General features: G+C 40.4%; 1 protein-coding gene across 3 annotated transcripts in view; it reads right to left on the reverse strand.

Moving 5' to 3' along the window:
* Positions 1-7,642: 7,642 nt before the first annotated feature.
* Positions 7,643-26,823, reverse strand: part of IL1RAP (interleukin 1 receptor accessory protein) — a 333,093-nt gene continuing 313,912 nt past the window's right edge. For 2 of the 3 annotated variants that reach the window (XM_077487541.1, XM_077487543.1), the window contains one exon: positions 7,643-9,079. In XM_077487541.1, coding sequence (XP_077343667.1) covers positions 8,352-9,079 — 728 coding nt within the window. In that variant the 3' untranslated portion in view covers positions 7,643-8,351. Of the gene's footprint in view, positions 9,080-19,544; positions 26,634-26,823 lie in introns of those variants that run through there. The other variant, XM_077487544.1, reaches the window with a different exon arrangement.

Here is a 26,823-nt window from a genome sequence, read left to right on the forward strand (position 1 = left end):
GATTATAGGCCGACCCAAATATAAGCTGAGGCGCCTAATTTTACCACAAAAAACTGGAAAAACGTATTCACTCAAGTATAAACCTAGGGTGGGAAATGCAGCAGCTACTGGGTAAAAAATGCCCCTTTGCAGCCTTACTGTGCCCACCTGTATTATCAGTTCCCATTTGCAGCCTCACGGTGCCCATCTGCAGCTGTATCTTTAATATAACAGCGGGTGTCTCCCACTTTGTCATGCCCATCTGCAGCTATACCTTTGATTACTTAAACGACGGGGGTCTCCCGCTGTGTCATGCAGTCCATTCGGCGGCCGTCCACTATAACAAAGCCCCACCTCCTCCTCATCCATGATAGACGGAACACTGATACAGTTTCCCAGCATTGTATCAGAGTTCCTCTATCACGGACGAGGAGGAGGCGGGGCTTTGTGCTGAAATAATCGGCTTATACTCGAGTATATATGGTATTCAATCTGTGTTTTTAGCGAGTGCAGTGACAGCCACGGATGGTACATTATTCAAATTTTATCTCATATGTATACTTATACTATTCACAGTATACTTTGAGTTTCCCAAGTTTCTCTGGGTATAGTGTGTGCAATTGGTGCAAATGTAAAGGTGGGCTAACACACTATAAACAGTTAATAAGCACAGCGATACACTTCCTGGAGTTGCTGGTTAAGTGTGGAGTCGCCATAGCCAAGTGTACACCAGGAACGTGTCTCTTTGGATGCATATAAACAAAGGAGGAGTCCTTTGAAATACAGAGGAAGAGGATGTATCACATCCAAGGAATGTTTACATACTGTCCCCATGTCACTTCCAGGGCCCTCTTTAATTGGCGTACTGGCCAACAATACAAATAGGAAGGTGGTATGACACAATCCCATATCTACTGATGAAGTCACGCCTACAGGACACAATGCATACGGAATGTAAGGAACACGTGACGACACTCGCGGCCACCATTGTGTTTAGTACACAGAGCGCTCGCATACCAGGCACTAGGGCAGTGATGGCGAAACCTTGGCACCCCAGATGTTTTGGATCTGCTTTTCACATGATGCTCATGCCCTCTGCAGTGTAGTTGAGCATCATGGGAAATGTAGTTCCAAAACATCTGGGGTGCCAAGATTCGCCATCACTGCACTAGGGTATAGTGCCTTGCTTGTAAGTGATACTCTTTTATTCAATAAATTAAGTTGGATGCAGAGAGCACTATATATGTTCCTTTATTCCATGTATCTAGCTGTATCGAGTTCTGCTGACCCCCATGAGGAAATCAGGACGAGTGGAGCACTTCAGTGTTGTCTGTGATCTTGACTGAAGGGAGAGGCTTTCATTGACCCTATATGGGAAAGCAAATTTGACCTGACTGTTATTACAGGGGTCCATGCAATAAGGTGAGTGTCATCAGTGGTGGAGGTCCTACACCTGCATGAATATTTTGCATCACGAGTGAACACCCATTGGGAACCTACCTGCACAAATGAACGTTTACAGATTCACATATTTTATCATTTTCCATTTTAGTACTGCACTACCTTTTATAGGTTGTGTTATCCTGACTGGGGTCATAAGACATCCAGCAGGATAAGCCACTCGCGAGGGCCCGCAGAGTGGCGATCGGTGGTGCAGTGCATCACTCTGACACACCACATCTCAGATCTTGGTAAAATACATATGACGTAGGTTCTTTACCATGTGATCAGCTGTGTCCAATCAAAGCTGGTCACATCGTAACCAGGTAGTGCCATTTATCGGCTTTTCCTCTATTCTAGCTAACAAGGCGCGAGTAGAGGAGAGCCGATCGGCGGCTCTCCTGGCAGCGGGGTCTGCATTGATAATCAGTGCAGTGATTATTAGTGCAGACCCATCAAGGATGCAACTAGAGCGCACCAGGGATGCCCACTAGAGACCACCCCAAGGCCATTAATGATGACATTCAGTGCCTATTAGGGATGCCAATCAGTGCCCATCAATAATGCCTGTCAGTGGCTCATCAGTGCTGCCTAACAGTGCCTCCTATCAGTGCTGCATATTAGTGCTTCATCATCAGTGTCCTTCAGTGCAGCCTCATCAGTGAAGGAGAAAACATACTTATTTACAAAACTTTATAACAGAAACAAAGAACTTTTTTTTAACCTTTTCAGTAGTTTTTTTTAATTGTTTAGCAAAAAAAAAAAAAAAAAACTGTGGTGATCAAATACCACCAAAAGAAAGCTCTATTTGTGGGAGAAAAATTATAAAAAATTTTGTTTGGGTACAGTGTTGCATGTCCACGCAATTGTCATTCAAAATGCGACAGCACTGAAAGCTGAAAATTGGCCTGGGCAAGAAGGGGGTGAAAGTGTCCTGTATTGCAATGGTTTAAAAAACAAAAACTAACATGTTATACTTACCTGCTCTGTGCAGTGGTTTTGCACACAGCAGCTATGATCCTTTTCTTCTTGGGTCCCCTGCCAGCACTCCTAGCCCCTCCCTCCTGCCAAGTGCACTCACAGCAAGCAGCTTGCAATGGGGGCACCCAAGTAGGCTTGCTCCTGAGCCGCTGCTCTGCGTGTCTATTCACACACAGAGCCGCGGTCAGGCCCTGCCCCCTCTTTCTCCTAATCTGCTCCCCACTTGATATCTCTTCCAATGAGGAGAGTCCCCATAAAGCCAAGGCTCTCATGCACAGTGCTGGATCATGACGAGGCTCAGGTAAGTAAAAAAGGGGGCTGATGCACAGAGAAGTTTTTTTACCTTCATGCATAGAGGTGAAAAAACCTTGAGCCTTTAGAACCACTATAAGTTTCCTTGGCCGACCACTGCATCTACAGTATTCAACGTTGCCCATTTCTTTGAGCTTCTTCAAAAGAGCTTATGCAGCACATCTTGAAACCCTAGTCTGCTTTAAAATCTTTGCCAGGAAGAGACCTTGCTGAAACAGTATAACTACCTTGTGTCTTGTTGCTGTGCTCAATCTTGCCATGGTGTATGACCTGTGACAAGAAACTGTCTTCCACAACTTCACCTTAATAGCAGAGTTTGGCTGTTCCTCACTCAATTTTAAGCCTCCAACACAGCTGTTTCTGTGTAACGACTGTTTAAGCTCACATTTACATGGGACGATTTGGCATGCACCAATTACCAAAAGTAGTACTTCTGGGCGATTTCAATAGACATCTGTACATGAACCCCGCACAGATGTCTGTCAAATTGCTCCCAAAGTCAGATTGAAATGCTGGTTTGAAATCATGCAAGTTTAGCTGAACTTGCAAGATTTTAAACCTGACCTCAGTGTGAACGTGGAATCAATCTACATATGAAATGATCATTAGCATCTGCTTGGTATAACTGGTTAATCATACAAACTCCATGGCTTTGTGCAAGTGTAGGAATTGGTGCTGGTTCAAATCCAAAGGGTAGCCACAACAAATATTGCGATTTAGATTTTCTTTTGTTTATTAACTTTACAATTTGTAAATCGATAAAAATAAAATATACATTTTTGAAAGCATTCTTACTTTACAGCATTTCTTCAAATCTCCTTGAAACTTTTGTGCAGTACTGTGTGTGTGTGTATATTATATATATATATATATATATATATATTGAAGCTTACCATTTCTTGGATAAAGTGGCATTATATATTTTTTTCATCTGGTGATCCAGCCAGTAATAATTTCTTGTGTTAGGGTGACTCCTCTAGCTATGGAGGAGTAACAAAGACACCCACGGACAGCAGCACTGCTTGGAAAGGGTAGTGTTAGACGGTAGATGTAGATGTTGGACTTTACATAAAAAAACTAACATGTCTAACTCCAGCTAAAACTTTTTAAGCACTGACAAAACATTTTTTTTTCCCTTTTGGGTTTTAACTAAATGAACAAAAGCTGGCAATTGTAAGCAGCCCTGTCAGTGGTAAATGGTTCACCTCAACCCTCTAACTTCCACTTTTGATGCTCAACTTTGTCTGTGAAAAGAAAGTGAAAACTAAAATAAGATCAACAGGTTAAAAAAAAGCCACAGGAGGACTCAGAAAAACAAAGGTTTGTTAAATCTACTGTAATTTTTTAGTATTGCTTTTGTACCACTTACGTGAGGAAATCTGAACAGCAGTCTTTTTAAATTATACTGTGTATTGCCCTGTGTAAAATAAGATTTTGTGTTTAGATTTACAATACATATACGAGAGTGGTGTAACTTGGCAGGGGCTTGTTTTTCTGTTCATCCCTAAGGTTTGCACAGCCCTACCACAAAGCACAGTCAGCTTGGAGACCTGTATTTTCTTTGCTGCAGTTAGGTCATAATGCCCGGTCTTGTGCCTGCCCCCAGCCTTTATGTGGACAGAGAAGGAGAAGGCTGATAAAGCAATCTCTCTGCTCGCTCCTACTATCAGCATGTTCTCTGTTCACACATCAGAACTATAGTACAACGGATTGACTTCTCAAGCCGTTTCTTCCTCTCCTAGTCTAAACTCTGCTGTATAAAGGATTGCAAGAAGTGGATTTCAAGTAATAATCATGTACTTAGCTTATTTTTAAAAAATACAGGTGCATCTAATGATTTTTAACAAACACACGCCTCCATCAACTGGAGTTAAGCTTTAAACATTTTAAATAGGATTCCACTTGTCAAAGTAATGCTAATATTTATATCTAAAGTCTATCCAGGAAATATACCACTGCCTCTTGGGAGATCACAAAGAATATTTCCCCCCACAGGAGAAAATTGGATCATACTTTATTGTGTTTTTTTTTTTTGCCTTCCTCTGGATAAACTGTGTGTATAGGATTGTGTATATGGAGGTTCGTGTGTGCATTTTTCTTTTTTCTCTGTGGGTTGAACTGGATGGACTGGTGTCTTTTTTCAACCAGACTAACCAGATGTAACTTCTTAAAGTAGGATGAACAGTGTTGGAAACATGCTCATTTTTTAGATTGTGGACATGCTGGTTAATAAAATACTGCATTTTATGACACAGCAAATGTTATTAGAACATACTTATAGCGTACATTTATCAATGGCTTTCATGTATGCTAGTAGATTTTTGGACCAACCTAAATATGTCAAAGGATTTTGCAAAGAGCTAGTGAATGAACCTGGCTGGCCTAAACAGGTGTCCAGACAGGGGTCCAGGAAATGTAGGACCTGTCTCTCACTGTTATGCCGCGTACACACGATCAAACAAGCGGGTGGAAAAGTCCGGCAAACTGAAGTCCGCCAGACAATCCCCCTGTGTGTAGCCTCCGGCATACTTTTTTGACCCGAAAGTACGGCGGACTTAGAAATTAGTTTTGCACTCCAATCTTTTCCAGCCGGACTCGCATTTCGGCGGACAATCCGGCCCTGTGTATGCCAGTCCGCCGTACTTTTGAAAAGAATGGACTTTTCCCGCCCGGAGAAAAGTCTGCTCATTTCGAGCGGGTCTCCAGGTAGGCGGGGCCCGCGAAGGAGACGTCGCTGGCCCCGCCACCTGGTATGGACTTAAAGGGGGACCCCAACGCCAAAAAAAATCGGCGTGGGGGCCCCCCCAAGTCCACAACAGACCCTTGTTCGAGCAGGCTACCCGGCCGGCCAGGAAAGGAGGGGCGAGCGAGCGCCCCCCCCCTCCTGAGCCGTACCAGGCCGTGTGCCCTCAACATGGGGGTGCCTTGGGGAAGGGGGGGCCGCATGGCCCCCCCACCCCAAAGCACCTTGTCCCCATGTTGATGACGACAAGGGCCTCTTCCCGACAACCCTGGCAGTTGGTTGTCGGGGTCTGCGGGCGAGGGGCTTATCGGAATCCGGGAGCCCCCTTTAATAAGGGGGCCCCCGGATAACGGCCCCCCACCCTATGTGAATGAGTATGGGGTACAATGTACCCCTACCCATTCACCTTTGAAAAAAGTACAAAAAAAAACACAACACAGGGTAAAAATAGTTTATTGCACAGCTCCGGGGGTCTTCCGTCTTCAGGGGGTCTTCTCGCCGTACTCCTCCGCTATCTTCTTCTAGCTCTTTTGCTAGCGGAGGAGCCCAGCTTTCTTCCTCGCCGCCGCCCCTTCTTCCAACTTCGGGGGTCTTGTCACCCTCTTCGGTTCTTCTGCCGGGCCACCGCGCCTTCTTCTAGCTCTTTTACAGGCGGTGGCCCGGTCTTCTGTCGCCGCTGCCGCCGCCACCTTCTGTTCTTCTGTTCTCTTCTTCTTCAGATGTTGCCTCGCCGAGTCCTCCGCTCACAATGACGGGGACAGGGCATGCGGCGACTTATATAGGGACATCGCCGGATGATGTCCCCGCCTATTATGATGTCACAGTCCCAGCATCCTGTTGGACTGTGACACCATAATGGGCGGGGACATCATCCGGGATGTCCCTATATAAGTCGCTGCGTGCCCGGTCCCCGTCATTGTGAGCGGAGGACTCGGCGAGGCAACATCTGAAGAAGAAGAAGAGAACAGAAGAACAGAAGGCGGCAGCGGCGACAGAAGACCGGGCCACCGCCTGTAAAAGAGCTAGAAGAAGGCGCGGTGGCCCGGCAAAAGAACCGAAGAGGGGGACAAGACCCCCGAAGTCGGAAGAAGGGTGGCGGCGAGGAAGAAAGCCGGGCTCCTCCGCTAGCAAAAGAGCTAGAAGAAGATAGCGGAGGAGTCTGGCGAGAAGACCCCCCTGAAGACGGAAGACCCCCGGAGCTGTGCAATAAACTATTTTTACCCTGTGTTGTGGTTTTTTTTGTACTTTTTTCACAGGTCAAGGTGCTTTGGGGTGGGGGGCCGCACGGCCCCCCTTCCCCAAGGCACCCCCCATGTTGAGGGCACGCGGCCTGGTACGGCTCAGGAGGGGGGCGGCGCTCGCTCGCTCGCCCCTCCTTTCCTGGCCGGCCGGGTAGCGTGCTCGGACAAGGGTCTGTTGTGGACTTTGGGGGGGACCCCACGCCGATTTTTTTCGGCGTTGGGGTTCCCCTTTAAGTCCATACCAGGTGGCGGGGCCAGCGGCGTCTCCTTCGCGGGCCCCGCCTACCTGGAGATGCGCTCAAAATGAGCGGACTTTCCTCCGCGTGTGTGGGCGAGTCAGTTCATTTCAAAAGTAGGGTGGATAGTACGGCGGACTTAGTACGCCGTATTAGTCCGCTGAAAAAGTGCCGTGTGTGGGCAAGTAGCCCATTCGGAAAGTCCAACGGACAGTCTGGCGGGAAGTCCGCCAGTCTAAGTCCATCGGATAGTCGGCTACGTGTGTACGCGGCATTACTTATCAAGTTTGAGTTACTAAACCAATCATTTACTTATAACAGTTATGTTTGAACTGCAACGTAAGATATTTCCAGCTGCAACTTATACAAATAAAATAGAAAAAATACAGCTGTAGGTAATTCCTTTGAGGGTATTTAACATAGTGGGAAGAACAAAAAAAAGCAAAAGCTTACAGAATAAAGATTACAAATTTTGGTTTATAGAATAAAGAATCTAATTTCATGTATTGGGGACTCCGCTGCCTAATTAAATAAGCACTTTTTTTGTATATACTCTACCTTTTACTCAAAGGTACCACCTGTCTTGGTTCCCATATGCCTAGGCATTGTAATATAAAAATGTTCAACTTAAACAATATCTCATACTTAATTTTCAATCCATTATAATATACTTTTTTTTTAACCAAATTGAAAATCCAGACACTTTCAACTTGCCATGGAAAGAAAATTCTGTATTAGCAAAAATATGTAATCATGAAATAGTACACACAAAGCAATCAGTCAGCCAAAGTGCCCGTTACAATTACTCATTTTGTTGACAGATTTGTTATATCTATGTTGATAAGATGACACTGTAGTAGATTTATTTTCTTTACAAATGCCTGTTAAGGGGTTGGCAAGTGTGCACAGATTTATTTATCATGTTATTATATCTTACATTAGATCAGGTTTTTGTGGAGGAAGACAGAAGTCCCTTCAGTGACTCGATGGCAGAAGAGATTAAGTGAACCAATACTTGGCGACAGCAGGGAAAAAAAAAACATGTCCACAGTCCACACACAAAAAAATGTATTGTTTAGCTTAAAAACAATAAATTAAATTCCAGATATTGATATCCAAATTGAATTCTTTATAATATCCAAATATAAACTCACAAGAACTCATCAAAAAGCTCTATTACCTAAAATCCAATATTTTAATTTAACTTTATAGTTCAAAAAAAGTTATTTTTTAACCAGGCGGAGATTTGGTGATACATTCCGCTTCTTAGCACACAATTATGTTCCAATTCTGTAACAGAGAGGACTAAAAGATGAACCTCTTAGGGATTCAGATGCTTTGTTCAGACTTGCTTTGACTTTAAACAGTCCTTTTTAAATCTTTTTGATCAATTAATTTGGCTGGCCCTTGCATTCAATATTAAAGGACATAAAAGTCACTGTTATTGTTGGATAAATCCGTATACTGCTGTAGACTGAACGATGCTACAGGGGCTGGTGCAGGTGTCTGCTGGCTGACTGTTCCATTTGGAACCCAATGTGTTTTATTTCCATATGTCAAAGGTTTGCATAAGTGTGTTTCCCACTTGGGTTTTGCACCTGCCTTACATTTATTTCTAAGTTTATTGTCACTCTCGCAATATGTCACACAACATTGACAGGCCTTGCCAGCTTTAGGACCATTTTTAACTTTAACTGTGCCCAAAGATGCCTTGTTTTCTTTGTTACTGGCTTTAGAAGACTGTACAGGAGAGGTTCCTTTTAAACGTCTCTTCTTCTTCTGAATCTGGTCAAGACTGATGTCTGATTGAGAAGAACAGCTTTCATTCCAGCTTGACCTTGTATTTAGACTGCGCAAAGGTAATACCAATCTTAAGGCCTTCCAGAATCTTGAGCTGCTGCGCCTGGAACTTTCACCCTCCCAGCGAACACAGGGAATACTCTCCTTGAGTTTTGAAATGGTGGTATGCGTGCCATGGAGTGGCTTATATTCCACAATGATGAGATTAGTGCAGAGAGCATTTTGACACACAATGCCAAGTTTGAACTCCAACATACTAATACTCTTATCTGTTAAGTAGTCAGGGCTCAAGACAACAATCATTCTTCGACTTCTTTGAATGAATTCAAAAACTGCCTCTACTGTATCTATGGAATACAAGGGAAAGCATGGCAGGGAAAAGTGAAATGGCAGAGGAATCAGACGGAGAAAAGAAAGTTACAAGTGAGACAAAACAATAGCATTTTCATGCAGGAAATAATTATTGGGTTAGAAAACGGGTAATATGAATGCAAAGACAGCAAAAACATTACCAGAAATTATGACTTATATATGCTGTATGTGTACTTTTGGCTGAGCTATGCACATTTAAGTTTTTATATAATCTCAAAAGGTCATCTTTGAAACAAGTTATTGATCTCTGTAACTGTAGGCAATGTGGGGCAATTTATCCTCAAATTTAACCACAGAAGCAATTTAGTAACTCAGCGCACCCTGCCATAGTAATAGCAATATGGGTCCATAATAAATTATAGTTTGCCTAATTTATGGTTGCTTAACACTTCCAGCACCCCTTATATGCATTGTCTCAGTCCTGAGGGGTCCCTGCCCCATTTCCCTCTCTGTGAAAATATTTTATGTTTATACAACACTAAGATATGTACACTTATCATGGGCAGTGCAATAAATAATGACAAATTAGAGGCCACATTGTAAACTTCGGGATCACATTCTAAAGATTTTAAAATTAAAGTTAAATTGCCATTCTCACAACAAATAAAAGCATGAATGAAAATCACAGATTCTGATATGCCTTGTTTGACCTTTTGTAACACCTTTTCTGAATTAAAAAATACAGCTTAAACATAACCTGTCAGGAAAAAAATAAAAGGATATGATAGACATTCACATGCAGTTAATCTTGGTGCTGAAGTCTGGGAGCAGGTATATCTAGGCACAAGGACTTGCTGAGGTTTGAATTTAGGGGGTTGTGTGTTAAATTTGGTTTTAGAGTTAAGGTTAAATGTTAATTAAAAATAAGGTTAAGGGTTAAGCGTTAGGGGTCAAGCTAAGTGTAAAAGTGTATCAGTGCTTTTCCTATGAAGGACAAAGCAAGAGGATTACTAAAATGGTCCCTACAATGCTCTTAATTTCCATTCCCCACTTGACTGTGGGAGCCAAGAGAAGAAGCCTTGTATAAGTGTCATGTTAGAGCTCACAGCTCTCTCTCTGCCCCTATTTAACAGCATCCAAGCTAAGCGTCTGGTGGCTCAGCACCCAGCATAGCATCCTGGGAAGATTGGAGGTTGTATTTTCCCCATACCTAAATAAACAGGTATTTCTCCTTGTGGCCAAATAGAGCAGAGAGGGAGAAAAGGGAAGATGAGCATGCATTTGGGATGGTGGGGGCATTAGAGGGAAGCTACATGGGGATAGTGTGTAATATGTGGGGTTGTTTTATTTATTTATTTTTTACATTACCGTCACCAGGAGTCTTTGGAGAAATATCAGGAATCTAAACAGATCCCCTGATGTTCACTTTTTAGCTACAGAAATAGACAGAGGATGCAGTCCACACTCTCCTTTGCCATTAAAGTTTACTATCCCTAACGGAGGAACACTTAAGCGCTACTACTGAGCACTCCTATGTTCATTCAGGGGGTCTGTAAATGTGAGTGACATCCTTACCAGTCCCCCAGTCACCATCTTGGGATACCTGATACTCACCCAGGTGCAATCCACTGACAGGAGGTTAGGGAGAAGGGGGAGAGGCCGGTAGAGGTACGGGAGAGCCTTGGGGATGGGGGGCACAGAGAGCGTGGGGGAAGAGGTATAGTCTGATACCACACATGGGGAGAATCAGTCACAGGCGGGGCACACTGTTGGGTGGTGGGGGGTCACATTTTAGTAAAAGGCTGCAATCAGATGGGAATGCAGAGAATGTAAGATTTACCAAGCTAGCCAGCTGGAAGAAGATCTGTATCTTAGTGACTGACTTTTCCCACTTGCTTTTGGAACCAGTAGTCCTGTGCAAAGGACTACCTGCGCCAGAAAACAACATACTGCTAAAACAAGTGGTGGTTATAGATTAAAGCTTCAAACATTCAGTGGAAAAGCACTTGAAGCAATGAAATACATTTACATATGTAAGGCAGAGTATCCCAAGGAAAACAAATAAAAGCACAGCGGTTCCTGAAAAATAATTCTGACTGATGTACCCCTACATCACTTCACTAGTTTCAAATCTTTTTTGCAAAAATTACCCACATGCTAAGGGACTAATTTCTTCCCTTTATTCCCAACTACTAGATAATTCTGATACAGATAAACCAACTTACACTCAGAAATGGGCGGAGGATCTGGAACACATCCTAGATAATGCAGAATGGTCAAAAATTTGGGCTTCAACTAAGTCATCCTCCCCTAATATCATAGCTACGGAAACCAATTATAAAGTACTAACCCGCTGGTACTTAGTACCAGCTAGAATAGCGAAATATATTCCTACTAACTCAGACCAATGTTTCAGAGGTTGTGCAATATCGGAACGCATATGCATATTTAAAGCGGTAGTAAACCCGCAAATTTTTTTTTTTTTTTTTTAAACCTGCAAAGCAAAAGGCATAATGAGCTAGTATGCACCGCATACTAGCTCATTATGAAATACTTACCTTCGAACGAGGCCCCGACATCTGGCCCGATCCACGCCGAGGGAGCTGACATGCTCCCTCGGCGTTTCTTCCAGGTTATCGCGGCTCCGGCGCTGTGAGTGGCCGGAGCCGCGATATCGTCACTCCCGCGCATGCGCGCGGGAGATTTCATTCCGGCCGGTTAGCCACTGCCGGATTTTCAGGCCGAGAATCCCCTTGTGCGCATGCGCCGCTGCAGTCAGCGGCGCATACCGAGGGGAATATCTCCTAAACCATACAGGTTTAGGAGATATTTTTTTTACCTACAGGTAAGCCTTATTATAGGCTTTCCTGTAGGTAAAAGTAAAAAAATTGAGTTTATAACCACTTTAAATTACAACCGCACTCTCGCATATAATAAACCCCAGTGGAACTCAGCCACCATCTACTATGACTGATAAAAATAAATAATGGTGAACAAATAAAAATCAATCGTGATACATATACATAATTAGTGCATATACAGTGTAAACAGTTTCGCTCAAACAAATAAATAATTAGAAGAATTCATTGAAATAAAAATAAATTAAATATAAACAAATACATTTAATGAATGCGCGCTTACCAAACCATAAAGAAATCTGGGCATATATGATTAAGATTCCCAAGGGACCATCAAATCAGGACAGCATCACACCCTTCCAAATGACCTCCAATGGTAGGATCACTCAGAATGTAGATAAAAACTCCCATAGTGTAAATCCGTATACAAAACGTTTTATTAAATCATAAAAAACATACTCACAAACAAAACCATTAAAACAGCGTTAAATGCCATCCGGAAAAACGAGTCCACACACAATGACGTCATACCCCAGACGACGTCCTATATGACGAAACGGATGTAGGGTGGTCTCGACGTGCTATCACGTGACTTTTGGGCGCTCATTTTACCAGCCGGCATTTAGCGCTGTTTTAATGGTTTTGTAGGTATGTTTTTTATGATTTAATAAAACATTTTGTATACTGATTTACACTATGGGAGTTTTTATCTACATTCTATGAGTGATCCTACCATTGGAGGTCGTTTGGAAGGGTGTGATGCTGTCCTGATTTGATGGTCCCTTGGGAATCTTAATCATATATGCCCAGATTTCGTTATGGTTTGGTAAGCGCGCATTCATTAAATGTATTTGTTTATATTTAATTTATTTTTATTTCAATGAATTCTTCTAATTATTTATTTGTTTGAGCGAAACTGTTTACACTGTATATGCACTAATTATGTATATGTATCACGATTGATTTTTATGGTTTTCTTTATGGTTTGGTAAGCGCGCATTCAGATTGTTAACCAGCACAGTGGTGGTGAAGGAAGCCTATACTCTACACTGAGTTTAACTGGAGGAATATCTTCAATTTAATGGACTGTTGCACTTATTTTTCGTTTATCTGAGAACACTTTATTGGGCACATGTGTTTATGTTTTTTAATTTGACGTTTGAACATTTCTATTTTCAAGCACTTTATAAGTTATTTAACAGTATACATTTATTTATGTTTATATTTAATTTATTTTTATTTCAATGAATTCTTCTAATTATTTATTTGTTTGAGCGAAACTGTTTACACTGTATATGCACTAATTATGTATATGTATCACGATTGATTTTTATTTGTTCACCATTATTTATTTTTGTCAGTCATAGTAGATGGTGGCTGAGTTCCACTGGGGTTTATTATATGGGAGAGCGCGGTTGTAATTTTTGTTTTATGTGCTTTGTGGGTGTGTATCACACCAGAATAATCGCTGCTTTTGAGTATTTAGATTAATTTTGTGTTTTTCTGTTAGGTTAGCACAGTATTTTCTCCTTTTTTCCAGCATATGCATATTTGATGGTCCTGTCCCATAGTACAGATATTATGGAAATAAATATTTACATACGCCTCCAAAATGTTTGTAGTAACCCTGCAACTTAATCCCACCACGGCATTAACCTTAAACCAGATAGTCTGACTCATGCCCAATTCAAACTTTTTATATATCTTCTCACATCAGCTAAACAAACGGTGGCAAAGGCTTGGAAAACTCTTTCTTTGGCATTGGTTGAGACAAAACAAAGAATGAATAATGCTGATACATGCTAAAATGGTAGCTATTGAACATAACCAAGTTCCCAAATTTCATAAATTATGGCAGCCTTGGATTAAACATTACCCATCGCCATCTTTTAACGGCTCAGTCCTAATGCTGTGGTAGATGGTTTGAAATCACATTGATCGTATTATGCCTGATTGAGAATCTTGGATCACCCGGATGGACCCCTCCTTACTCTTTTGAGATTTTGAAGCTCACATAATTACAATTTATAGCTTTGGAACCTATAGACACCCCACTGACTCTAGTTTGTTCAGGGAATTTTCTAATTATTAATGACCACACACTAACAGGTTGTTAGCGATACATCTAGTCATATATATAACTATTCATTGATTGTTTATGCGCTTTATACATTTTCTAAACCCTGAACAACATTGTATTTGCCATTACAAATTATATATCTGTATTATACATTGTATATTTTTATTGTATAAAATATTTTTGACATGGAAAAATGATTCTGACTAAATTCTCATCACACAGTAATGTTGGATTTTTTTTTTAATTTGGCTGAATAGGATATTGCTTCTCATGAATATTCCTGGGGCATTTTCACATATACTGCAAAATCCCTTTGCAAATATTAAGCACTTTTATCAGTGACAGTTCCTTGGGTGTCAGGCACTAGGAAATTGCTTTGCAAGATACACTACTTAGAAGCTGACACGTGTTGTGCAGATGCTTGTAAACTTTGCTATGGGTAATGATCTATAAAGAATTGATAGAGGATTTCCTTTGGGTGAACATAAGGAAGTTAATTGAGTTTAAAGGTATAGAGGACCGTTATGGAATATATAATTTTACAGTGTAGCACTACTAAAATGGAAGTCAGGGACATCATTAATCTTGTTCATTGCCTCTCTCCTCCTAATTGTTTCTCTTTCACTGAATATTGATGTAAATATGCATATTCAATATTGTATGCCAAATGGGACTGGTTTGTTCTGAGTTTTCCAGAGTTAATTCTGCTTTATTGTATTCTAATTTCCCATCTTGATTCAAATTTAGAGTGACAGACTCAGCTGAACACAAGACAACCTATTCTCCTGACATTTGCCTTAACCAGAAATTGAAATTGATTCTTTATGATTAGACTTACATAAAAACACTTGCTGCTTATTTTTATAGAGCATTCTGGGTGATCCAAACAGTTTTATGAAACATAGGTAAAACAAGGAATACACACATACTACATGTTGATGTTAAATATGTTACTTTAATTATTGTTTGCTTTTTGGACTTCATGGTCCAAAATATAACCAAGTGTCCAATACATGTCCTTATCTAAGAACTTTTAAATGTAAGCAGGCATTATACAATTCTATAGCAATAGAAATAGTATGCCAAAAGAGTAATGAAGCTATTTAGAGACTTTTGTTTACTTGTTATTACATTTGAAATTTTCAGTAAAGTTGTGTGATTTTCTCATCTGTGCCTCTTTGTTTATATAACTCAGATGGCTTATTTCATGCTAGCTCTTTCATCTACAGTTTATAAGTGTAGCAATTTCCAAATTCTCTTTTTATGCCTTTGTGATCTGCTAGTGAGCTTAATGCCGCGTACACACGATCAAACTATCCGGCGGAAAAGTCCGGCAGACTCAAGTCAATCCGCCCATGTGTGGGCTCCGGCGGACTTTTTTTTACCCAAAAGTCCGGCGGACTTAGAAAGTAGTTTTGATTCAAAATTTGTGCAGTTGCTTCTGCACAGAGCAGCCCGGATTCTCCTCTTCTTGGGTCCCTCTTTGCTGCTCCTAGCCCCTCCCTCCTTTGAGTGCCCCCTTAGCCAGCAGCTTGCTACAGGGGGCACCCAAGCCAAGTCAGAGCTCCGTTCATCCATTCAGACACAGAGCCCCAACCTGGCCCCCCTCTCCCCTGATTGGCTGACTGACTTTGACAGCCGTGGGAGCCAATGGCACCACTGCTCTGCCTCAGCCAATCAGGAGTGTACTGGATGGCTGAGGGGATTGTGTACAACGCTGGAGAGAGAAGGGGCTCGGTAGGTAATTAGGGGGGTGCTGCTACACACAGAGGTTTTTTTTTATCCTAATGCATAGAATACATTCAGATAAAAAAACCTTCTGCTCCTTTAAAAAATATTCATACCCTTTGAAATCTTCCACATTTTGTCACGTTACAACCAAAAACGTAAATGTATTTTATTGGGATTTTATGTGATAGACCAACATAAGTGGCACATAGTTGTGAAGTGGTCAGAAAACGATAAATGGTGTTCCAATTTTTTTTACAAATAAATATCTGAAAAGTGTAGCGTGCATTTTTATTCAGCCCCCTTTACTCTGATACCCCTAACTAAGATCTAGTGGAACCAATTGCCTTCAGAAGTCACCTAATTAGTAAATAGAGTCCACCTGTGTGTAATTTAATCTCAGTATAAACAAAGCTGTTCTGTGAAGCCCTCAGAGGTTTGTTAGAGAACCTTAGTGAACAAACAGCATCATGAAGGCCAAGGAACACACCAGACAGGTCAGAATAAAGTTGTGGAGAAGTTTAAAAAAGGGTGAGGTTATAAAAAAATATACCAAGCTTTTAACATTTCACAAAGCACAATTCAATCTTTCATCCCAAAATGGAACGAATATGGTACAACTGCAAACCTACCAAGACATGGCCATCCACCTAAACTGACAGAACAGGCAAGGAGAGCATTAATCAGAGAAGCAGCCAAGGGGCCCATGGTAACTCAGGAGGAGCTGCAGAGATCCACAGCTCAGGTGGGAGAATCTGTCAACAGTACAACTATTAGTTGTGCACTCCACAAATCTGACCTTTATGGAAGAGTGGCAAGAAGAAAGCCATAAGAAGTTCCATTTGCAGTTTGCGAGATGCCACGTGGGGGATACAGCAAACATGTGGAAGAAGTACTCTGGTCAAATGAGACCAGGATTGAACTTTGTGGCTTAAAAGCATAATGCTTTGTGTAGCAGAAAACGAGCACTGCACATCACCCTGAACACACCATCCCCACCGTGAAACATTGTGGTGACAGCAACATGTTGTGTGGATGCTTTTTTTCAGCAGGGACAGGGAAGCTGGTCAGAGTTGATGGGAAGATGGAAAGCGCCAAATACAAGGCAATCATAGAATAAAACCTGTTAGAGTCTGTAAAAGACCTGCGATTGGGTCCGAGGCTCACCTTCCAGCAGGACAAAACAAACACTGAACATACAGCCAGAGCTACAATGGAATAGTTTAGATCAAATCATAATTATGTGTTTGAATGGGCCAGTCAAAGTCCAGACCTAAATCCAATTGAGAATCTGTGGCAACACTTGAAAATTGATGAAAATTTCACCCTATAAATGTGCAAAGCTGGCAAAGACATACCCAAAAAAGACTTGCAGCTGTAATTGCAGCAAAAGATGGTTTTATAAAGTATTCACTCGGGGGCTGAATACAAATGCACGCCACAATTTTCAGATATTCATTTGCAAAAAATTTGGAAAACGATTAATTTCCTTCCACTTCATAATTATGTGCCACTTTTTGTTGGTCTATCATGATCCCAAGAAAATACATTTACGTTTTTGGTTGTAACGTGACAAAATGTGAAAAATTTCAAGGAGTATGAATACTTTTTCAAGGCACTGTAAGCATTGCGGAAGAATATATGGACACATCAGTTAATTGCTGTCTACTAAAGAAAAGTAACCAAATAAATAGTTAAGCCATTAGTGTCTGAGGGAACAGGAAATAAATATTTGTCTCAAGTCTAATAGCTAAATCAACTGTATTTAATCGATTGTACTTGAAAAATTCTCATTTAGGTTGATAGTAAGAAGGCTGCATACTACTGCTTTGTACCCCATCTTGATCCCACAGCAGCAGCGCAGCAGCCACAGGGCTGTCATTTTACATTATTCCAGTATGTGTGCATTGCCCAATGCACACCAGGCCTGGTGCATACAGGGGCAATCTCCACTGATGAGTTTGGTCATGTGTTCCCAATGCTTCTACGACTGGACAATGGCTAAGCAGCTGATTGTAATACAGCAACTGCAGTCATATGCCCATGCTCACTGATCTTTGGTACTCTGAGGTATCATTGTCAACACTATACTAGTTTATAAATACTGGCCTTATTCCAGCTCTTGGCGCTACTGCTAGTTCTGTCATTCTGTGCAGGCTCCTACTGTCAACCTGAACAGGGTCACAGAAGATAGAACAACACTGAGCAGGGAGAAGCATGCACACTGTAGAGACATAGGAGGGAGATGAAATAGGGCCCCAAAAGGGGAAGCTCTGCCTGTTTTCTCCACCCTGGCCACATTTGGTACCTTTCAGGTGGAGCGGGTACCTGTTTTTGATAGGTACCCATTCCCCACTTCTGGGAGACCTCGTATGCACAATAGGGAACCTGCTGAGAAGCTGCAAGGCTTCACTGCCAGTTTACCTTACAAGGAATAGAGGTGGCAGAACCTGAGAGCCAATTAAAAAATTGGCTGGGCTGCTGACTTCACTGGATCCCTGGACAGGTAAGTGTCCTAATATTAAAAGTCAGCAGCTACAGTATTTGGTGGGGGGGGGGGGGGGGGGGGGCGGAGCTCCGATTTTAATTAGGCCATTATAGAAATGGATTACACTCTCCTGGAAGTGTTGGATCCCTACAAAACTTTGGTTTGCTATAGAATTAAACATATACTTTAAATTGTTTTGAAGATTTATTGCCAAAGATGTGAATACTCAATATGCACAATTTATGAAAATGTTTAAAAGGAAATGTTATATCTGGTGACAGGGTCTCTTTAAATCCTTTTTTGTTTTACTTTGAGATGATACATCTTATTAATTTTCTCTGTATAACTGCCAAACACCAAAGTAGCTGTAAGCATGAAGCTAGAGGTAAGAGTATTTTTTAATTAGGGAAATAGGGGCAAGGTCTCCTTTACTAGACATTTGTATATTACATATTCACGCAAATAATATTTGGTCATTTGGCAAACATCAAATAAGATTGAATATTTATCCAAACACACCACCTTCAGGGATAAATAGTGAAATATTCATTATTTAATTCAAATAATGAATTAAAGATTCATTTTTGTTAAGACGTGGCCTTCTTCCAGCACTGGCTACATGTTTATCACCAGTGCAGCAAATTTCATTCTGCTTCACATTTCCCATGTTAATTGTATAGATTTTCTTTAAAATGTGCATTGTATTTTAGATGAGTATAGCCATGAATCAGGCACAATGCTTCCTTTAACAAGGCTAATTATTCCAGTACATAAAGCTGCAAGTGCTATAGTATAATAAACTCTGATCCTATACCAGTCTCTCGCCATAAATAAACCATTTACAAGAGATTTAGCCAGTGTATATGTTGTATTTTCTGGCTCTTTACCACATTGCCAGGAAAACATATCTGCTAATGACGGAAATTAAAGCATTAAAGGTTTTCATAATTCTATTACTAAGAAAAATTGTATTGAGGAATCGCTACTAAAATTTGATCAGTAGGATTGCTCAACAATACTGTCTCTTGCTCATTCCTTAGGCTATGCTGGAATGACAAGCTGACAGAAGAGTTGGCCCATGTGTGTGTAAGTATGGGATATATTTTTGTGGGTGTCTCAGTGTCTGAGCAATTCAGGACCAGTTAACTAATAGTCTAATAAACATGAGGACCATCTCAATTGATTGTATACTGCCGTATAATGATTTGATTTTATTGCACTCCTAGCACAGCTTGAAAACTAAGAGCTCATGAAAATAACGTATAAACAAAAATGACAATCATTTAAATACAAACCAAAAGAAAGTGGAAAACAAAAAAACGTATTAATGAACATAAATCATAGTGTATAGAAAAGGCAGTTCTTTATTTTGTTCATGTAATATGTAACAAAGGCAAAAACAAACATAAGGCAACATAAAGGAAATTCAGTGCTGTAAAAAAATGAGTAACAATTTTAGCAATATAAAAAGAATTACGAGCCAGCCAGTTGTCACTGGCTATGTTTCATTGCACTGAGACATTGGTTCTCATCGGCCATCACACTGTTAGGGGACATACATCATATATTTACACAATAGCCCCCACTGATATGCCTTAAAGCAGAAAAGTTGCATTAACCTTTATAGGCTGAGAAAATAGGTTAACAATTTCATTGCAAGGCAACACTTTGTACACAATCACTGGCTAACCTCCCTGCACAAGTGCAATATGTCTTACGGCACTAAAGTAGACTAATTGATCATAAAGATAAAGGTTCCTTAAAAGATTTTAAGTATTTTTTTTTTTTTTACTGGTTCACATTAATGGCTATTTAATAAAGAGTGATATGGGAAACTGAACTAAAGCTGAACTCCGGGCACAACTAATTTGTGATAGAAATGTATACAGTGTATCTGCATAACTTTACTAAGGCTTTATGCACACATAGCCTACTTTGACCGCCGGCCACCAGAAAACGTAAACCGCTGCAAAATTGCGGCACAATATCAGGTAGCTGGGGGTCAAAACTTTACTATCATGAATGCGATTCTTTGGCATTCTGGAGAGGGAGGTTGAAGCTCCCCTAACGGCAGCAGCAGCTCCTAAACTCTGCTAAAAGCCCGTGTGTCCATTAACACATAGGCTTTTATGGAGCGTTGGGAAAAAAAAAAAAAGACAAAAGCTCCTAAACTCGAGTTTAGGAGCTGTAGTTTATATGAAGCCTAAATGTGCTCTTCTTATATCCTGTGTTTCATGGAGCTTTTAAATCTATTGAATAGATTGCCTTCTGAAATTCATAAGACAGCTATTTCCTATCCATGCATCCAATCGTCCAACCTGCTTCCTATTTAATGGACAACCATTTGGCGCACCACCAATCGGTTGCTCACTGTTCTGTGCTTCACCTTTGAATCAGTCATATTATACCTGCATGAATATTTTTTGCCTATGCTGCAGAACAGCAGTCTGGCGGTGGGCGGAAGAAGGCAGTAGAAAGTGATCAGCTTGGAGCTGTGGCTTCAGTGCAATTGCTTAGACAATAACAGCAAGCAAGGCAACAGTATAGTGCTTACCACTCACCTTTCCCTACCTCTTTCTGTTTAATTTTCACCCACTGCGCCTGCAGAATAGGTAGAGGGAGGTGAGCATGACAGCTACTTATTTTGCTGGCTCAGAGCTGTCAGGCTATTATCGAACCAGCCACTTCGCAATCACAGCAGCCATATAGAGAACAGAAACACTGCAGCCTTGATCAGTGCTATCAGGCTCTTGTAAGTGTCAGTGTCTGTCATAAAGGGATTAAAGGGGAAACTGAGCAGGGGTCAGAAACTCTATGATTTGTTGCCAAGCTCATAGCTGTAAGGCTCCTCTAGCTTCTTAAATCATGATAGCACTGTGCAAAACTGCTAACTGCTTCTATCCACACTGTACCTGCCATAAAGGGAAAGTGAGCAGGAAACTGCAGCACCACTGCTGTATTACCCTGCTCAACATATATATGCCTGCCAGTGCTGCATGTGCAGAGGTAGAGCCTATGTCACTTTAACAATGAAGCTTAAATTTTCCCTCTACTGCAAAATCTTACAGTGGCGATAGCAGAGTTCTCTGCTCCCCTGTCACCCCTCTTGCAGCTGCTTACAGTCCCGCCCACACAAGCTCTACATGTATGCACTATCTGTGTACAAAAAAAAAAAAAAAAACAAGTGAGGTTCTCAGCCAAGTACTTACACTGGCTCCAGCTAGGGATACATCTGAGAAGGGTCCCTTTTATGACATTACTAGGTCTAGAAGTTAGAATATATCTAGAATAGTACAAGGTAGGGAGAAAGTTGGTTTTCCTCCATTAAGGGCTGGTTCACACCAGATGCAGTCCAGTGCATTTTAATTTGTATCAAAAACACAGTGTTTTTTTCCATGTGTTCCAAGGGCCCAAGTTCTCAGCAGTGAAGTGCGTTCCAGTGCAGGCAACAAAAGTAGAACATGCTGCATTTTTTTCTGTATGGAACATATCTGGAATGTGTAAAAAATGCACCGGAATGCATCAAAAACTTTCATAAAGAAATGCATCTGGAATGCAAAAATGGTGGTGTAAACCACCCCTAAATGTGGTAGGAGTGAAAGCTTTATACTATTTCTGTTGCCCAGAGTACAGCTTTAAAAATAGCATTTACTGAGTGCTGCAGAAGGACATGTCTATGTAAATAAAAGAAGATAGCAAGCACCATAAAAAAAATACTGTACTTGAAAATGCTTATTCTGAACCTGTCATTATGCTGAATGTATAAAGTATTGTAAAGATTTTAAGATGACCCAGTAAATTCTTAAAAAAAAAAAAAAAAAGCAATATATTCCTACAAAATAATTTTTATACTAACCTCTCTAGCTACCCATGTCTCCTACACTTGCCTTATTTCATTGTTGTACCCTCATCTTTAGCATTCAACATTTCTGACACTATTGGGTGCTTTTGTCGATGCGGTCTCATCCTCAAACCGTTATTTCACCACAAAACACCAACTGCATACCAGTTTTTTTTATCCTACCTAATCAGCCCAGCTTAGGCAAAATACACATTTCTGTATAGTATTGATTGCACTAGTTTCGGAAACCCAAATATATAACAAAAAAAAAAAAACCCCAAAAAACAGGAACATGACAAAAAAAAAAAAAAGTTTGTTTTGCTCATACATTATAGACACAAGTTAGACGAGTTAGATAAGGGAAAAATTCTCCCAATATGCATCTGGACATACTAATCTCCTTGTGACCAGGAATTGCTGGGAATCCTAATATTTAATAATTATACAAGGTAGTAGTATGTGATTTTCTGAAACATTATTGTATAATTATTCTGGTTACCTAGGATGCAGATGTCATAAGCAACACAGAACACCCACATCCAACCAATAAGGTGGCTGTTACTTTTTTCCTTTTCTGACCAATTAAAATGTCTTTCCTGGAAAAGGAGGATGCAACCTGCAACTCCTCTTATTACTTTGCTCCACACCAGTCCAGCTCATGCCTCTGGATGTTAACGAGCAGGAGTAATAGGTACAGACAACAAATCTTCTTGTCACATGGCTGTGATCAACAGGTAAATTGCGACTGACCTGTTGCTGACCTATGATCTACATTAAACTTCAGCTAGTCTTAAAGGGAATCACTTTGACTGTAACCTTTCCACACAGATGGATGGCCAACATGGTACAACAATACTATGGCATTTACACAGTATCATTTTTTTTGTCATTCGCTTATATAGCCAAGTGTCTAACAATTCAACTCCCTGATACATACAGCATGGCAGTGCCCCAACATATGTATGAAGTCCAATATAGCTTCAAGGGGGCTTCCTACAAAGTGAACACATAGTGAACACTCTTTGTTGTGATAAGCAGTAGTTATCTAAGAAGGCCATGTGTTCATTTATCATAGGTAAAAGAGCAGGCATATGCAGCTTTTGTTATACACCTTTGTATGTTGAGAATAAACTAGAGATGTGTAAAACTTGGCATTTAATACCCGATGCTCCATCTAAAGCAAAACCTGTCTTTTTTTTTTTAAATGTACATGTCATAAAAAACTGTGTCAATTTCTGCAGAAGTATACGGTATGCATGAATTACTTTTACTGTCTGCAGTTAGCAACAAGGATCTGATGTAATTCCCCTGTGGGCACTGCATTATAATTCAGTGCGCATTCTAATAGTTTTCTACAGTGTCAACAATAAGGAACTAATCTAGAACATAAGTAACATGCATAAGCCATGGTTCTGTTCTTACTTGTGATATTTAAAAAAAAGCCTTAATCTCTTGCTAATATTTATTAGAATATACACATACAATGTATGAGTGAGATTGCTTGTGCAAGTGTACCGGCACTCAAGAAATTAGGATTTGCTAACTTACATTACATTTAGTAATGTTATCCATTTCTAAACAGTACCCCAAATAGTTTTTATTTTGCATTGAATGCCTCCTGTAATAAAGCAGTACTTTCCTGTACCTAGGCACTCCTATTCTGTAGTTTCATAGCTGTTTATTTACACAGTGGGAGGCATTGCTGCCTCTGACTGCTATTCTCAGAAGTGAGATTTCGGGATGTCACTACTGTTATACTCATTGTTCTTGGAGAGAAAGCTATACCTAAAGACCTGCATGCAAGCATCTCCCTGACGTTTGCTTCATATATTTTGTAGATCTTAGCCTTCTACACCTTTCTTGCTTCTTGAATATTTGCCAATCAGCCATCAGATCACAAGTCATGGTGGGCAGCTATGACAAAGTCAAGCTCTTCTACCAAGATAGCTCTCTCTACACGTTAACAGAAATGTTAATTCAGTAATGGCAACAGAGATGCAGAGATACCACTGGCAATACTGGTGACTAGTCCTTTGCCCTTCGCTTGTTTTTTTTTTTTGGGGAATTTCCACAGTTCAGGTCCACTTTAAAATAAGACTTTAATTTCCATAACAACAAATACATAAAACGAGAGGAACAGCCAAAGCTCATTTGGCTGTACTTCAACTGTGGACCACAGGAGGGCAGTTCGTTCTGCACTCCTGTATACCATTTTTAGCAGACAATGGGCTGAAGCCCGCTGTCGGCTGATGTCACAGAGCCAGCCCAGGCTCGGGAAAGATAACAAGCTGCTGAGAGTCTGAGCCCAGCGCTCCAGCCCAGCGGGGGGTGGGGCAGAGCAGAAAGCCAGTGACTGACAGTCATTTGCTATGGGAGCACTGGGAACTGAGGGCTTTCAGGGTTAGAGCCAGAGGGGGACAGAAGCTGTAGCCACCTAGGCAAGTATGATTCCAAATAAAACTAATAAAAAATTCCCAGATCTCTTTTAACATATCAAACATATTAAATGCATGTATGAAATACAAGCTAGTACAAACACCTAAATAGTCTTATTAAAGACCTTTTTTTATAAATAGTACTTTCAGTAATAAAAAATGTGCAATGATAAATAATCTAAACTGCATTAATATGGCACTGTTTCTGTGGCTTTTCAAGCAGCACCTGTTGCCTTCCCAAAGCATGTGTACTAAACAGCTTTTAATATGTAATAAGGCAAGTAGTAACAGTGCCATTAACAGTAATGGTTATTACCTTAAAACAGGTGAGAATTGCCTGGTGCTTGGTGCCAGGGTTTCTCAGACTCAAACACTGGTTAGCCAAGCAAAGGGTGTTTAATAAATTAAGTACCATGCTTGCTGCAACCATCTACCTGCAATTATATGTGCTGCTTCAACGGATATATATCATTAAAGCAGTTCCCGTGCTGTTAAAATAAAGCAATTCAATTTTTTAAGCAAAAACCAAATACTGCATACATTACTGCAGTGTATAAATTTTCATCTGGTGTTTTACATATACAGGAATATGTTTTCCTTTGCTAAATGTTTTGTAAGCATATTTTTCATGCACGTGTTTGCTGGCTGCTTTAACTTTAAGTTTTAGGCATTTAGAAGATAAACAGCGCACACAACACTGTTTGGTTAAAAAAATATGTACAAAGGGTAACGATGATGTCAAAGCGAAGTAAGAGAGAGACTGAACAATCAATCAGCATTTACCTCTCCTTAATACAGAGAAGCCAGGCTAATGAAAGCTGTCTGGCTGCTATGTGTGACAATGTTTTGCCCAATGCTTTATGTTTAAACACTTCAGCTCTAACACCTAAGTAATACATATATCTTTTTAGGCCAAACAATACTTTTTTTTAAATATTCTATTACAAAAATAGACAAAAAAGTAACAAAACCCGTCCTGTTTAAAATGGCATTAAAAGCATGATTATAGTAAAAAAGGAATTACAAAAAAAGGCTTTTTTATTTAATTTTGCACTTTCTTAAAGCAACTCTAAAAAGTGTAACCAAGGGTTAATAAGGGGTTAAACAGCAATTTAATTAAAAAAAAGTTGTTTATTTTTAATTGTCAGGTTGCTTTAACTGACCTTGTATGCAGATCGAAGTTACTTTGCATCTCTATCTCACTTATGAACAGTGTTTATAAATATTGTGTCAGAAGGTATCTTTTTTGACAGCAGCACACAGCAACTCCTGACTGTCATTTTGGGAAAGGGAGCATCAGCAGGGAAGAAGGACAAGGCTTAACACGCAGGCCCTGTGTAATTGATAAATTTTTTTGGGCATATGTAGCACATCCAATTTCCACAACTGTTTATATCACATCAGAATTTTTTTTTCCATCCAACGTCTACATCCAGAATGCTACTCATTTCTTTTTAACTTTCCCACCTTTCTATGTCCTTGAGTCTTTGGTTAAAGGTATCTAGAACTTCTTTACAACAAGCAGCTCACATTCACTCTTGTCAAGTAAAATGCAACTGGGATGGCCTAATACTTTCCAGAGATGTTTGAAAAATATCAATCTTAAACACAGGACTTCAGCGTGATTCCTCTTAGCTTGCAGCATCTGAGAAGCTCTAAATCTGGATTTAAGCAACTTAATTAAATGTGGTGTTATCTTCCCCTTGTGTTACTTTTCTGAAAATATCAAAGAGTCAAGTCAATTTACTATTGTCTGTCAAGATCAGCATGTCAATTTCAGAGCCCCTCTGTAGTGAAGGACGAATTATGAGTGAGCATTTGAAAGCTACCTGTGTTCTTTGTAAAATAGGTTTTCTTAACAGGAAGGGCAACATGAAGCTCTTTCCAAAACCTACTCCCTGGATGTTTAGATTTTTCCCCTTTCCATTTAATTACACTGAGAACAGATTGAGCTAGTTGTATCTCCTTCACCGTCTTTTTGTTCTTAATGGCCTTATACTGAACTAACACAAGTCGGATATTGCCCTGGGAAGCCATGTTTTCCAAGCCGGCTTTCAATTCCAAGAGGGCCTGGGTACCTTGGTGGACATAACTTGGGCTAATGACAACAAGAAGACGTCGGCTTTTCTTAATGAAGCTCAGTGTCTCATCTGTAATGACTGGTGGGAAAAAAGGAAAATATTAGTGTTTCGAGAGTTCTTACTGTATTTCTAGAGAAAAGGTTGTTAAAAATTCAATTAGCAGGAATATTTTTTTTATTATGTAGTCCTATAAATGCTGTCAGGAATTTTTTCATTGGGTCCCAGTACAGCTAAGTGATTGGCTCATTTTAAATCATGATACATCAGA

The sequence above is a fragment of the Lithobates pipiens genome, unplaced genomic scaffold (genome assembly GCF_037356315.1).
Source record: "Lithobates pipiens isolate NorthernLeopardFrog02 unplaced genomic scaffold, aLitPip1_a1.2 Scaffold_18, whole genome shotgun sequence".
NCBI classification, from domain to species: domain Eukaryota; kingdom Metazoa; phylum Chordata; class Amphibia; order Anura; family Ranidae; genus Lithobates; species Lithobates pipiens.